At 39.9% G+C, this 16,759-nt stretch overlaps 1 protein-coding gene across 1 annotated transcript in view; it reads left to right on the top strand.

The window, feature by feature from the left end:
• The first annotated feature begins 6,598 nt into the window (after positions 1–6,598).
• LOC134478919 (leucine-rich repeat and coiled-coil domain-containing protein 1-like) overlaps positions 6,599–16,759 on the top strand; it is a 42,455-nt gene continuing 32,294 nt past the window's right edge. Inside the window, exons 1-4 of the mRNA XM_063282860.1 lie at positions 6,599–6,843; positions 8,889–9,086; positions 9,350–9,415; positions 10,085–10,252. Of these exons, the coding sequence (XP_063138930.1) occupies positions 6,792–6,843; positions 8,889–9,086; positions 9,350–9,415; positions 10,085–10,252 (484 nt within the window). The 5' untranslated portion in view covers positions 6,599–6,791. The remainder of the gene's footprint in view (positions 6,844–8,888; positions 9,087–9,349; positions 9,416–10,084; positions 10,253–16,759) is intronic.

The raw sequence follows: 16,759 nt of genomic DNA, 5'->3' as shown, positions 1-16,759 counted from the left end.
GTGCCCCCAAAAAGAAACTGGTAAGACTATATACTAGCAGTTTGACAGCACATCTGAATGCTCTAGAACAAAAAGAAGCAAATACACCGAAGAGGACTAACTAGATGGCAGAAAATAATCAAACTCACAGCTGAAACCAGCCAAGTAGAAACAAAGAGAACTATACAAAGATTCACCAAAGTCAGGAGCTGGTTCTTTGAGAAAATCAGCAATATAGATAAACTCAGAGCTGAAATCAACCAAGTAGAAACAGAAAGGACTATACAAAGGATCAACAGAACCAAAAGCTGGTTCTTTGAGAAAATCAACAAGATAGATAAACCCTTAGCCAGACTAACCAGAGGACAAAGAGACAGTATCCAAATTAACTAAAGAAATGAAAAGGGTGACATAAGAGAATCTGAAGAAATTTTAAAAAATCATCAGATCCTACTACAAAAGCCTATATTCAACAAAACTGGAAAATCTGGAGGAAATGTACAAATACCAGGTAATAAATTTAAACCAGGATCAGATAAACCATCTAAATAGTCCCATAACTTCAAAGCAACAGAAGCAGTTATTAAAAGTTCCCAACCAAAAAAAGCCCAGGACCAGATGAGTTTAGTGCAGAATTCTATCAGACCTTCATAGAAGACCTCATACCAATACTGTACAAACTATTCCACAAAATAGAAACAGAAAGTACACTACCCAATTCCTTCTATGAAGCCACAATTGCTCTTATACCTAAATCACACAAAGACCCAACAAAGAAAGAGAACTTCAGACCAATTTCCCTTATAAATATTGAAGCAAAAATACTCAATGAACTTCCAGCAAACCAAATCCAAGAACATATGAAACCAATCATCCATCATGATCAAGTAGGCATCAACCTAGTGATGCAAAAATGGTTCAATATACAGAAACCCATCAACATAATCCATTATATAATCAAACCCAAACAAAAAAATCATGCTGAAAAGCATTTTACAAAATTTAACACCCCTTCGTGATAAGAGTTTTAGAAACATCAGGAAATTAGGCCCAAACCTAAACATTGTAAAATAATTATTTAGCAAACCAGTAGCCAAACTAAATGGAGAGAAACTTGAAGCAATCCCACTAAAATCAGGGACTAGACAAAACTGCCCACTTTCTCCCTACCCATTCAATATAATTCAAAGTCCTAGTCAGAGCAATCAGACAACAAAAGGAGGTCAAAGGGATAAAAATTGTAAAAAGTCAAAATATAACTATTTGCAGATGATAAGGCAGTATGATTAAGTGACCCCAAAAGAACTACTAAGCCTAGTAAACAACTTCAACAAAGTGGCTGGGTATAAAGTTACCTCAAACAAGTCAGTACCCTTCCTCTAATCAAAGGATAAACAGACTGAGAGAGAAATTAGGGAAATAAAACCCTTCACAATAATCCCAAATAACATAAAATACTTTGGCGTGACCCTAACCAAACAAGTGGAAGATCTATATAACAAGAACTTCAAGTCTCTGAAGAAAGAAATCGAAGAAGATCTCAGAAGTTGGAAGATCTCCCAGGCTCATGGATTGGCAGGATTAATATAGTAAAAATGGCCATTTTGCCAAAAGCAATCTACAGATTCAATGCAATACCCATCAAAATTCCAACTCGATTCTTCGTAGAGTTAGAAAGTGCATTTGCAAATTCATTTGGAAAAGCAAAACACTCAGGATAGCAAAAACTATTTTCAACAATAAAAGAACTTCTAGGGGAAATCACCATCCCTTACCTCAAGCTGTACTACAGAGCAATAGTGATAAAAACTGTCTGGCACTGGTACAGAGACAGCCAGGTAGATCAATGGAATAGAATTGAACCCACACACCTATGGTCACTTGATCTTAGACAAAGGAGCTAACATTGTCCAATGAAAAAAAGATAGCGTTTTCAACAAATGATGCTGGTTCAAATGGAGGTCAGCATGTAGAAGAATACAAATCGAATCATTCTTATCGCCCTGGACAAAAACTTAAGTCCAAGTGAATCAAAGACCTCCACATAAAACCAGTGAGCAAAACACCATAGTTTATGCTCTAAGATCAAGTATCAACAAATGGTACCTCATAAAATTGCAAAGCTTCTATCAGGCAAAGGACACTATCAATAGGACAAAATGGCAGCCAACAAATTGAGAAAACATCTTTACCAATCCTACATCTTATAGAGGGCTAATATCCAACATATATAAAGAACTCAAGAAGTTAGACTCCAGAGAATCAAATTATCTTATGAAAAATTACCCCATTTTTTTAAAAAAAAAAAAGCTAAAAAAATGAATTCTCAACTGAGGAATATCGAATGGCTGAAAAGCACCTAAAGAAATGTTAAACATCCTTAGTCATCAGGAAAAACAAGCCTGAGGTTCCACCTCATACCAGTCAAAATGGCTAAGATCAAATACTGAGGAGACAGCAGATGCTGGCCAGAATGTGGAGAAAGAGGAAAACTCCTCCATTGTTGGTGGGATTGCAAGCTGGTCCAACCACTCTTGAAATCAGTCTCGTGGTTTTTCAGATAATCGGTCATAGTATTACCTGCAGCCCCAGCTATACCTCTCTTGAGCATATACCCAAAAGATGCTCCAATATATAACAAAGACACATGCTCCACTATGTTCGTAGCAGCCTTATTAATTATAGCCAGAACCTGGATGGAACTCAGATGTCCTTCAATAAATGAATGAATACAGAAAATGTGGTACATTTCCACAGTGGATTACTACTCTGCTATTAAAAACAATGAGATCATGAAATTCTTAGGCAAGTAGATGGAAGTAGAAAATATCATCTTCAGTGAGGTAACCCAATCACAAAAGAATACATATAATATATACTCACTGATAAGTGGATATAACCCCAAAACTCAGAATACCCATGATAAAATTTATAGACCACTTGAAGCTCAAGTAGAAAAAAGACAAAAGTATGAATGCTTCAGTACTTCTTAGAAGAAGGAACAAAATAGTCACAGGTGGAAACAAAGTGTGGAGTAGAGACTGAAGAAAAGGCCATCCAGAGACTTCTGCACCCAGGAATTCATCCCATGTACAGAGACCAAACCCAGTCACTATTGAAGATGCCAAGAGGTGCATGCTGACAGGAACCTGATATAGCTGTCTCCTGAGACGTTCTGCCAGACAAAGGCAGATGCTTGCACTCAACCATTGGAATAAGAATGGGATCCCAATAGAGGAATTAAAGAAAGGACTGAAGAAGTTGAGGGGGTTTGCAACCACATAGGAAGAACAACAATATCAAACAAACAGACACTCCAGAGCTCCCAGGGACTAAACCACCAACCAAAGAGGACACATGAAGCAACTGTTGCTCCAGCTGCATGTGTAGCAGAAGATAGGACTTGTCAGGCATCATTGAGAGGAGAGGCCCTTGTTCCTGGGAAGGACTGATGCCCCAGTGTAGGGAAATTCCAGGTTGGAGAGGCAGGAGGAAGTGGATGGGTGTGGGTAGGGGAGCAGCCTCATGGAGGCAGGAGGTGGGGGGGATGGAATGGAGGGTTTCCAGAAGGAGAAATGAGGAAAGGGGATAACAATCAAATTGTAAATAAAGAAAATATCAAATAAAAGAAAAAAGAAAAAATTGATAAATGGGACCTCATGAAACTGGAAAGCTTCTGCGAGGCAAAGAACATAATCAATAAGACAAATCAGCAACCTACAGATTGGAAAAAAAAATCTTCACTAACCTCAAATCTATTGATAGAGGGCTAATATCCAAAAATATAAAGAACTCAAGGAGCTAAACACCAAAAAACAAACAACTCAATCAAAAATGGGGTATAGAACTAAACCAAGAATTCAAAACAGAGGAATCTCAGATGGCTGACAAGCACCTAAAGAAATGTTCAAAGTCCTTAGTGGTCACAGAAATGCAAATCAAAACAACCCTGAGATTCAACCTTATACCAATCAGAATGGCTACGATCAAAACCTCAGGTGACAACATATATTTATGAGTATGTAGAGAAAGAGGAACACTCCTCCATTCTTGGCAGGATTGCCAGCTAGTATAATAGTCTGGAAATCAGTCTTGGCAGTTTTTCAGAAAACTGGACACAGTACTACCTGAGGACCTAGCTATACCACTCCTAGGCATATACCTGAAATATGTTCCAACATATAACAAGGACACATGCTCCACTATGTTCATAGCAATCTTATTTATAATAGCCAGAAGCTGGAAAGAATCCAGATGTCCTAAAACAGAGGAATGGATACAGAAAATGTGGTAGATTTACACATGGAGTACTACTCAGCTATTAAAAACAATGACTACATGAAATTCATAGACAAATGGATGGAACTAGAAAATATCATTCTGATTAAGGTAACCCAGTCACAAAGGAACACACATGGTATGCACTCAATGATACGTGTATATTAGCCCAAAAGCTTGGAATGCCTAAGAAAAAAATCACAGATCATATGAAGCTCAAAAAGAAAGAAGACCAAAATATGGATGCCTCCTTTCTTCTTAGAAAGGAGAACAAAATATTCATGGAAGGAAATATAGGGACAAAGTGTGGAGCAGGGACTGAAAAAAAGGTCATCCAGAGACTGCCCCACCTGGAGATCCATCCTATATGCAGCCACCAAGCTCAGTCAATATTGTTGATGCCAAGAAGTGCTTGCTGACAGGAGTCAAATATGGGTGTCCCCTGAGAGGGTCTGCCACAGTCCTACTGATACCCAGTGGAGGAGTTAGAAAAAAAATACTCAAGGAGCTGAAGGGGTTTGCAACCCCACAGAAAGAACAACACCAACCAGACCCCCCCCCCAGAGTTCCCAGGGACTAAACCACCAACCAATGATTACACATGGAGGGATCCATGACTCCAGTCACATATGTAGCAGAGGCTGGCATTGCCCAGCATCAATAGGAGGAGAAGCCCTTGGTCCTGTGAACACTCGTTCCCCCAATGTAGGGGAATGCCAGGGCGCTGAGGTAGGAGTAGGTTGGTGGGAGTGGGAGCATCCTCCTCGAAGCAAGGGGAGAGGGGGGGAAAGGAGATAACATTTGAAATGTAAATACATAAAATATCCAAGAAAAATAAAAATTAAAAAAAAATTGGACAAGTTGCAATGAACTGCCCTGGTCTTACATAGGTTTACACAAGCTAAGTACTTCAATAATAAAATAGTGTATCATATACAGAAAGATGTTCAAAATTATATTTTAAGGAATAATCTGGAGCCGTTATCAAAATGAGTTATGTATATGGTAGCCAGGAAAACTCAATTTTGGTGTCTGTGTCTCATCTTTGCAATGTCTTATGTGGCTAAATATTCTTGAGGCTGTAGATAGATTGTATGAAAAAACTAAAGTGTCAGGATATTTTCCTGTATGTATGAACTAACAAAATTGCTTTGTCTTTGTTAGAGTGCCCTTTTCAACATGGTCTGAATAACCCCTACCATTTTGTGAGATTTTCCGAAGAACTGTTGAAATAAGGTCCCTGAAAGGAGATCAATCTATGTCATCACCTACCAAAATAATGTTTAATCCATGGTGGAAAACCATTGCATTGGCAACACTATTTTGCAACAGCCCAGAGAAGTATCTTTGAGGTGTTTGCTTTACAGAGGCATAAAGAGTGTCCCTCCAGCGAATTCATTAAAAAGCTGATCAAGAGACTGGAGGCCCCAGGAAGTTTAGAGGTCTGGTGGGGACATCCTTGTGGAGACTGGGGGAGAAGGGGGAAGAGGGCAGGGAAGAGGTATGGGATGTGGAACTGAAGAGTTAAATTTCAAAAAGAGCCGCCCCCTCTCCTTCCTTCACTCCCTGAGGATGGGTCATCCCCCTGCTGAGTGAGATGAGTCGCCCTACCCACATTGCTGAGATACTAGAGTGCACTTATGCTTTGCTGATGTAACTCCGAGCCAAAAGTAACTGTGCACCATTTGAATCAGCCAATCATGTGTAACCGAGCAAAATCCCCTGACTTTCCCTATATAACCCCCTGCTTTAGAGGCTCTTGGTCGGCTCCTCTATCTCCTGCGTGAGATGCGTGTCTGCCCGAGACCTCGGTGTCGGCCTGAGATCTCCTTAACAAAACTACCTCTTGTTGTTTCATCAAGATCGGCTAGTCGAGTTTCCTGGGGCACGCCGCCATCCCGAAACTGGAGCGAGATTCTCCCCGTTTTGGGGTTCTTTCAGAACAGTGGGGGGGGGTGGGGGCTGGGGGTGGACCAGGAGGGGAATAAAATCTGGAGTGTAAAAGTGAATAAATAAATAAATAAATAAATAACTCATAACCAAACAAAAACAAACAAAAAAAAAAAAGACTGAAAATTCTTTTCTCAACACATAGAGACCCACATACATAAAGGCATTGTCCAAATACTTAACGACTTACTATGTCTGCAAGATCATGTCATGAAGTATAAAACCAGACTATTGTGGGAAACACCTTCATAGGGTAGTAGGCTATAAATAACGTTCGTAAACAGCGACCTAGGATAGCCCCACTCTTTCCAAGCCAACAGATGGAAAGGTTGTACTTTTAAGGCAGATGCCCTAAAAGTCAAGCCCTCTTTGAGCGGCACGGTCGTGTTGCTTTGCTGCCACGCAAAGCAGGAAAGTGCGGCGGGCAGGCGGTTAGAAAGTCCTCGCCCCGCCCCTTGCCCACGCCCCGCTCCGGCACTTGGAGGCGTGAGCAAGCTGGGACCCAGCGCTGGGCGCCAATTAACACCCACTCCCTGTCGCTGGTACCATGGAGGCGGCGGCATGTACGGAAATCGAACCAGAGGATGGCGACAGCAGCTGCAAGGATGTGTGTTTCATGGACAAAGGCCTGCACAGGTAGCAGCCGCCACCTGGTCGGACCTCGGATTGGCAGGCTTCGGGGTTGGGGGGTGGTTGGGGGGTAGCGGATTCCTCGTATCCTCCCAGCACATCCTGGGCCTCTTCCCTCTTCCCCCAGCATAGCCTGGGGGTCCTCTCTCCTCCCAGCGTGGCCAGGGACTCCTCTCTGCCCTCTCTTAGCACCGCCTGGGGGCTCCTCCTCTCTGTTCTCCCTGCACCGCCCAGGGCTCCACTCTATCCTCCCAGAACGTCTTGGAGCTCCTCCCTGTCCTCCCAGCGCGGCCCTGGCCTCCTCCCTGCCGAACTAGGAATTCCTCCAGACTCACTGCGGAAGCCGGGGTTCTTCTTATCCTCTCCGCAGATCCTGGGGTGTCTTTCTTTCCCTCACCCATGGGAGCCTCCTGTTCTTTCTTAACCCCCTGCCGTGCCCAGGCTTCCTCCTTCCCCTCATCTCAGCCTCACTTTCACTCACTCTTGCTGTTCCTCTTCCTGGTCTCCTTTCCTGAGCCTGAGAAGTGGCCCTAGGGCTTGCATCCCAAGCTAGCAGCACAGCAAGCCTTTTCTGTACCCTGCTTACACCTCTTACCTCAATTCTCATCCGTTTTTTAAGTTCTTTTACTAAGGCATAATCCAATATCCATATACTTGTTGTAGGTACCAAATGTAACTCTTTTAGCTGATCCTGTTTTATGTTGCCCAGACCATTCAGTGTTTTTTCTGGCCCCTTGATTTTCCATATTCTTTGAGCCCAGTTTACCAATTCAACCTAGACCCGTTCTTGAGTTTCACTGGACAGCTAACTATTTCTGAGATCCAGGCATTTCCATTACAGTAGTCTCTGTGTCTTTGGGGAGGTACCTGCTCCATTCCGTCTGAACCCTGGTATTTATAATATAATGAAAACAGCTTAGTTCCAGTCCTGATCTAAGGGTTGCCAATGAAGAGGTTTTTCAAAAGAATGCTTACATTTATATTTAATAATGGTTAGCACTTCGAGGATGATGTCTATGTGAATGTTTATGTGTTAATACTCATCACCACAGCAATTAGGCAAGATCGTTTTTTTTACTAAGCAATGAATCTAAGAATTTATATTTTAGATACATTATATAATTTGACAGTGCAACTAGTGAACAATTAAATTCAACGTAAAACAGATTGCAATTAACAGCGTATAGTAATAGCACAAAATCTGTCCTTAAATAATTCTGTAAATGATAGAAGCTAGATAATCGGGAAATACTTTAGACAGCTTTAGAAATTGGTGTTTTGAGGTTTGCAAATGTGTCCGGCAACTTTATACTAGCCAGCACAAAAGTCTACCACAGATGCCCTTAACATTGTGTGTACTGTTCAAACTACTTTTAGCACCTCTGAACAACACACTATAGTTCTTTGGAAATAATGTTCTATTCAGCAAGTTTAACTTATAAGTGGTTATTTAGGGAGTAAAGAGATGATTTCTGTTTAGAGGAAATGCATTCCAACTTGCAGTTAGAGAGGACCTGAGCCTTTCCACTGAGAAGAGCAATAATTAGTGAGTTTTTGTTTTTGTTTTGTTTTTTATTATTATTATTATTTTTTGGAAATCAATTACATTCTTACTAACTAGCTATCATTGGCAGTAAAGAAAAAAAAGTTATAAACTCATGCATAAGATCCAGATTCATGTCAGGTCACTCTTGGTCTGTTTAACTGTCATAACCATACACCAACCACTTAAGAGTTTGAAAATTAAGAAAGAAAATACCTTTAAAGCTTGCAGTTGCTCATTTTTAGCTACCAGAAGAGGGTCAGTTTTCTCTAAGAATGCTCCTCTTAATAAGCCTGCCAAACTCTAGTAGAAGGCTGCACATGCAAGGATATTTGGTCAGTACACATTGGTCTTGATAAGGACACAAGTTGGGTAGGAAAGGAAGGGAGTCTAAGACAGATTTTTTTTTCTGAAGTGAGTAGAGCAAATATTCATTATAGTTACCTACTTAATTCTATTTGGTTATGCTTCTAAATATGTTTTTATGTTTTCTTTTATGATATATCAGAGTTATCTTTAGATTCATCCCTTCATGCCATCAATTTGCATTGTAATAACATCTCCAAGATCACATCCATTGACCACATTTGGAACCTGCGACATTTGGATCTGTCATCCAATCAAATAAGTCAAATTGAAGGCCTGAACACACTGACAAAGCTATGCACTTTAAACTTGTCCTGCAATTTGATCACAAGAGTGGAAGGTTTGTAAACAATTACATGGGGCATTTTCTGTGAGGAGAAAGAAAAAGTAAAAAATAAAATTATGTGTGTATTTTCTTCCAATGAATGGAATTAATAGAATCATAAACTTTTGAAAATTGACCCTAAAACTACAAATGCATTTTTTCCATAAAACCAAATAAATAACTCCCCAAATGGCAGTTGATTTCACTATCAATGTGAAACAGTGCTGATTCTTTATTTAAACCTTATAAAGGCTATGTACTTTCTCCCTCTTTTTTAGGACTCGAAGCACTGGTAAATCTGATTAGACTGAATTTGTCTTATAATCACATAAGTGATCTCAGCGGTAAGTAGATTCGTTCATATTTCCATAATGCTGAAGCTTTGTAGGCTCTGAGGACTTAGCTCACTGTTGGAAAACTACGTCAAATGATAATAATGACCAAGTGTTTTATCTGAGTTTTATCTAAAGTTTTATCTAAAACTTTTGTTGCTGCCAAAATAATACCTGAATAAAACAGAAATGAAGGCAACTCTGATCAGTAGCAGAAAAAGCTAAAGTGAGGAAAGCTTACTTTAGGAGGGTTCTGCTTAAGCTTCAATGATTATGTACTGTACTCACATAGTAAGGGGCAGTAGAAGATCAGATGTGAAGAAAGCTTTGGTGCCCTCCTACACGGCTACTGGTAACCAGATGCGACTATTGACTTGAAATTTGACTGGTGGTACAAGGCACTGAGTATTTAATTAAATATTAATTTAAATATAAAAACAACTAGTGACTACTACATTATAGAATATAGATATGGACATTTCCAGGAACTTGTATCTTAAAAGTTAAAATCAGTTTTTCATGTGCTCTGCATTTCTAAGAAGATTTTGAAATTATTATCTTTTATGAAAGTGATATAACTGATTTACAATTTTTAGAATTACTTGTTAGAAGTAACAGAATTTTACTAATTATCCTCATATGCTGTTTCTTTGCCTTAAAACATTTTTTTTCCTGTTGCAGGGTTGATCCCCCTTCATGGACTAAAGTATAAACTTAGATATATTGACCTACATAGTAATTATATAGATAGCATCCATCACTTACTTCAGTGTACAGTAGGATTACACTTCCTAACCAATCTTATTTTAGAGAAAGATGGAGAAGGTAATCCTATCTGTCTTGTACCAGGTATGAAATAGTTAATTAAATGCATTTCTAATACTTAAATATGAAAGCATTTATTTTCTGAAGTTATGATCCCTTTATTTTACTCTTAAGATTTCCATGTGTCTGTGTGTGTGTGTGTGTCTGTGTGTGTGTGTCTGTGTGTGTGTGTGTGTGTGTGTGTGTGTGTGTGTGTGTAAACACACACACATGTGTATGTTTAGGGAAACATAAAGAATTTATTGGAAAACTAAATTGCTTCTATGTTTAAAGTGTGTAGGATTCCCTCCCTTCTCCCTCCCTCCCTCCTTTCTTTCTTCTCTTCTTTTTTCCCTAAGACAGTATCTCTTACACCCTAGGCTGGCTTCAAATTTGATGTGTAGTACAGGATAAGCATAAACCTCCCTCTGGAGTCCTGGGATCATGGTCATACACCTCTATGCCCAGCTAAGTGGTGCTACGAATTGAACCCAAGGTACCATCGGAATTGTCCCCAGGTATCATGCACTGAGGCAAACACTTTACTAGGTTAGCTGCATCCCCAGCAGGGTACATAGGTTAGTGGTATTATTTAGATAGTTTATATATTTGATGGTGAATATTTCACATTTTTATTACTATGGTTTTGTCTTAGTTGGGGTTTTACTGCTGTGAAGGGACACCATGATCATGGCAACATTTCCTTGCTTTTCTTTCTCTTAATATAGGCAGGGATTCAAAGATTGCATTTAATTGGGACCGGCTTATAGCTCAGAGGTTTAGTCCATTATACTCATGGCATGAAGAATGGTGGCATGCAGGTAGACATGGTGCTGGAGATAGAGCTGAGAGTTCTACATCTAGATCCATAGGCAGCAGGAAGAGAATGTGAGCCACACAGGGTCAGCTTGAGCGTATGAAACCTCAAAGCCCAGCTCCTAGTGACACACTTCTGCTAATAAAGCCACACCTACCCCAATAAGATCATACCTCTTGATAGTGCCAATCCCTATGAACCTATAGTGGTCCATAGGGATTTTATTTTTATTCAAACCACCGCAGTTAGATTCTAGTATTATAATATTATGTCACCATGAAAAGAGAAAATAGAATATTTCTATCCACTATAGCTGGTCCTTTATCCCCAGCTATACTAAGAGAAACAAAAGCAAGTATAATTTATGTAAAAACTAACACCACCCTTTATCCTACATATATACTTAAAAATAGCATGCCTATATATTAATGTGTATGACATCTAGGAGATTGCACAGTAACTCCTGGTAACAGGACTTAAAAGCAGGAAGTGAGTATTGGGGAATCTCTGATTTGTAGCTTTTGAGGTTTATACAATGTGAATTCATTAATGTGTCTTGAGCGCTTAAACTTACAAGTCCATTTCCCAGCAACCATATGGTGGCTCACAATTATACATAACTGCACTTCCAGGAAATCTAATGTCCCCTTTTTTATAGTCACCAAGCATTCATGTGGCACATACATGCAGAGGTAACACTCAAATGAATAAAATAAATCTTTTATAAAAATGTTCTGTCCTTGGTTTTGTAGGTCACACTCTTTTTTTTTCAACCACTTAGTTGATCCTTTTGAGAAATAATTAGTATTGAAGTTACTCAAGTGGTTAATGAGATAATATAACTTTCCACCAAGCCTGATGCCCTGAGTTCAGTTCCTGGGATCCCCATGGTTAAAGAAGACAAATGATTCCCACAAGTTGTCCATTGATCTACACACATTAAAAGAAGGAGGAATTGGCAGCAGCTCTCTGCTCCCAGACCCCGTGGGAGAGAGACCCAACCGCCTGGTCAGGTGGGCACTCCTGAGGCTGCAGAGCGGAAGAGACCACCAACACTGCCCACCCCTGCCCACATCCCTGGCCCAAGAGGAAACTGTATAAGGCCTCTGGGCTCCCGTGGGGGAGGGCCCAAGAGCGGCAGGACCCCTGCCTGAGACACCACAGGAACCTGAAGGAAAAAGACCGGATAAACAGTTCTCTGCACCCAAATCCAGTGGGAGGGAGAGCTAAACATTCAGAGAGGCAGACAAGCCTGGGAAACCAGAAGAGACTGCTCTCTGCACATACATCTCGGACGCCACAGGAAAACACCAAAGGCCATCTGGAACCCTGATGCACTGAAGCTCCCGGAAAGGGCGGTGCAGATCTTCCTGGTTGCTGCCGCCACAGAGAGCCCGAGGGCAGCACCCCGCGAGCAAACTTGAGCCTCAGGACCACAGGTAAGACCAACTTTTCTGCTGCAAGTCACCTGCCTGGTGAACTCAAGACACAGGCCCACAGGAACAGCAGAAGACCTGTAGAGAGGAAAAACTACACGCCCGAAAGCAGAACACTCTGTCCCTATAACTGACTGAAAGAGAGGAAAACAGGTCTACAGCAGTCCTGACACACAGGCTTATAGGACAGTCTAGCCACTGTCAGAAATAGCAGAACAAAGTAACACTAGAGATAATCTGATGGCAAGAGGCAAGTGCAGGAACCCAAGCAACAGAAACCAAGACTGCATGGCATCATCGGAGCCCAATTCTCCCACTAAAACAAATGTGGAATATCCAAACACACCAGAAAAGCAAGATCTAGTTTCAAAATCATATTTGATCATGATGCTGGAGGACTTCAAGAAAGACGTGAAGAACGACCTTAGAGAAACACAGGAAAACATTAATAAACAAGTAGAAGCCTACAGAAAGGAATCGCAAAAATCCCTGAAAGAATTCCAGGAAAACATAAATAAACAAGTAGAAGCCCATAGAGAGGAGTCACAAAAATCCCTGAAAGAATTCCAGGAAAACACAATCAAACAGTTGAAGGAATTAAAAATGGAAATAGAAGCAATCAAGAAAGAACACATGGAAACAACCCTGGATATAGAAAACCAAAGGAAGAGAAAAGGAGCTGTAGATACAAGCTTCACCAACAGAATACAAGAGATGGAAGAGAGAATCTCGGGAGCAGAAGATTCCATAGAAATCATTGACTCAACAGTCAAAGATAATGTAAACTGGAAAAAGCTACTGGTCCAAAACATACAGGAAATCCAGGACTCAATGAGAAGATCAAACCTAAGGATAATAGGTATAGAAGAGAGTGAAGACTCCCAGCTCAAAGGACCAGTAAATATCTTCAACAAAATTATAGAAGAAAACTTCCCTAACCTAAAAAAAGAGATACCCATAGGCATACAAGAAGCCTACAGAACTCCAAATAGATTGGACCAGAAAAGAAACACCTCCCGTCACATAATAGTCAAAACACCAAACGCACAAAATAAAGAAAGAATGTTAAAAGCAGTAAGGGAAAAATGTCAAGTAACATGTAAAGGCAGACCTATCAGAATCACACCAGACGTCTCGCCAGAAACTATAAAGGCCAGAAGATCCTGGACTGATGTCATACAGACCCTAAGAGAACACAATGCCAGCCCAGGTTACTGTATCCTGCAAAACTCTCAATTAACATACATGGAGAAACCAAGTTATTCCATGACAAAACCAAATTTACACAATATCTTTCTACAAATCCAGCACTACAAAGGATAATAAATGGTAAAGCCCAAAATAAGGAGGCAAGCTATACCCTAGAAGAAGCAAGAAACTAATCGTCTTGGCAACAAAACAAAGAAAATGAAAGCACACAAACATAATGTCACATCCAAATATGAATATAATGGGAAGCAATAATCACTATTCCTTAATATCTCTCAACATCAATGGCCTCAATTCCCCATTAAAAACAAATAGATTAACAAACTGGATACACAATGAGGACCCTGCATTCTGCTGCCTACAGGAAACACACCTCAGAGACAAAGACAGACACTACCTCAGAGTGAAAGGCTGGAAAACAACTTTCCAAGCCAATGGTCAGAAGAAGCAAGCTGGAGTAGCCATTCTAATATCAAATAAAATCAATTTCCAACTAAAAGTCATCAAAAAAGATAAGGAAGGACACTTCATATTCATCAAAGGAAAAATCCACCAAGATGAACTCTCAATCCTAAATATCTATGCCCCAAATACAAGGGCACCTACATACGTAAAAGAAACCTTACTAAAGCTCAAAACATACATTGCACCTCACACAATAATAGTGGGAGATTTCAACACCCCACTCTCATCAATGGACAGATCATGGAAACAGAAATTAAACAGAGATGTAGACAGACTAAGAGATGTCATGAGCCAAATGGACTTAACGGATATTTATAGAACATTCTATCCTAAAGCAGAAGGATATACCTTCTTCTCAGCTCCTCATGGTACTTTCTCCAAAATTGACCATATAATTGGTCAAAAAACGGGCCTCAACAGGTAGAGAGAAATAGAAATAATCCCATGCGTGCTACCGGACCACCACGGCCTAAAACTGGTCTTCAATAACAATAAGGGAAGAATGCCCACATATACGTGGAAATTGAACAATGCTCTACTCAATGATAACCTGGTCAAGGAAGAAATAAAGAAAGAAATTAAAAACTTTTTAGAATTTAATGAAAATGAAGGTACAACATACCCAAACTTATGGGACACAATGAAAGCTGTGCTAAGAGGAAAACACATAGCGCTGAGTGCCTGCAGAAAGAAACAGGAAAGAGCATATGTCAGCAGCTTGACAGCACACCTAAAAGCTCTAGAACAAAAAGAAGCAAATACACCCAGGAGGAGTAGAAGGCAGGAAATAATCAAACTCAGAGCTGAAATCAACCAAGTAGAAACAAAAAGGACCATAGAAAGAATCAACAGAACCAAGAGTTGTTTCTTTGAGAAAATCAACAAGATAGATAAACCCTTAGCCAGACTAACGAGAGGACACAGAGAGTGCGTGCAAATTAACAAAATCAGAAATGAAAAGGGAGACATAACTACAGATTCAGAGGAAATTCAAAAAATCATCAGATCTTACTATAAAAGCCTATATTGAACAAAACTTGAAAATCTTCAGGAAATGGACAATTTCCTAGACAGATACCAGGTACCGAAGTTAAATCAGGAACAGATAAACCAGTTAAACAACCCCATAACTCCTAAGGAAATAGAAGCAGTCATTAAAGGTCTCCCAACCAAAAAGAGCCTAGGTCCAGATGGGTTTAGTGCAGAATTCTATCAAACCTTCATGGAAGACCTCATACCAATATTATCCAAACTATTCCACAAAATTGAAACAGATGGAGCACTACCGAATACCTTCTACGAAGCCACAATTACACTTATACCTAAACCACACAAAGACACAACAAAGAAAGAGAACTTCAGACCCATTTCCCCTATGAATATAGACGCAAAAATACTCAATAAAATTCTGGCAAACCAAATTCAAGAGCACATCAAAACAATCATCCACCATGATCAAGTAGGCTTCATCCCAGGCATGCAGGGATGGTTTAATATACGGAAAACCATCAACGTGATACATTATATAAACAAACTGAAAGAACAAAACCACATGATCATTTCATTAGATGCTGAGAAAGCATTTGACAAAATTCAACACCCCTTCATGATAAAAGTCCTTGAAAGAATAGGAATTCAAGGTCCATACCTAAACATAGTAAAAGCCATATACAGCAAACCAGTTGCTAACATTAAACTAAATGGAGAGAAACTTGAAGCACTCCCACTAAAATCAGGGACTAGACAAGGCTGCCCACTCTCTCCCTACTTATTCAATATAGTTCTTGAAGTGCTAGCCAGAGCAATCAGACAACAAAAGGAGATCAAGGGGATACAGATCGGAAAAGAAGAGGTCAAAATATCACTATTTGCAGACGACATGATAGTATATTTAAGTGATCCCAAAAGTTCCACCAGAGAACTACTAAAGCTGATAAACAACTTCAGCAAAGTGGCTGGGTATAAAATTAACTCAAATCAGTTGCCTTCCTCTATACAAAAGAGAAACAAGCCGAGAAAGAAATTAGGGAAACGACACCCTTCATAATAGACCCAAATAATATAAAGTACCTCGGTGTGACTTTAACCAAGCAAGTAAAAGATCTGTACAATAAGAACTTCAAGACACTGAGGAAAGAAATTGAAGAAGACCTCAGAAGATGGAAAGATCTCCCATGCTCATGGATTGGCAGGATTAATATAGTAAAAATGGCCATTTTACCAAAAGCAATCTACAGATTCAATGCAATCCCCATCAAAATACCAATCCAATTCTTCAAAGAGTTAGACAGAACAATTTGCAAATTCATCTGGAATAACAAAAAACCCAGGATAGCTAAAGCTATCCTCAACAATAAAAGGACTTCAGGGGGAATCACAATCCCTGAACTCAAGCAGTATTACAGAGCAATAGTGATAAAAACTGCATGGTATTGGTACAGAGACAGACAGATAGACCCATGGAATAGAATTGAAGACCCAGAAATGAACCCACACACATATGGTCACTTGATTTTTGACAAAGGAGCCAAAACCATCCAATGGAAAAAAGATAGCATTTTCAGCAAATGATGCTGGTTCAACTGGAGGGCAACATGTAGAAGAATGCAGATCGATCCATGCTTA

This window comes from Rattus norvegicus, chromosome 2, assembly GCF_036323735.1.
Source record: "Rattus norvegicus strain BN/NHsdMcwi chromosome 2, GRCr8, whole genome shotgun sequence".
Taxonomy (NCBI): domain Eukaryota; kingdom Metazoa; phylum Chordata; class Mammalia; order Rodentia; family Muridae; genus Rattus; species Rattus norvegicus.
Note: the sequence above shows the minus strand (reverse complement) of the source record. Positions and strands in the feature narration are given on the sequence as shown.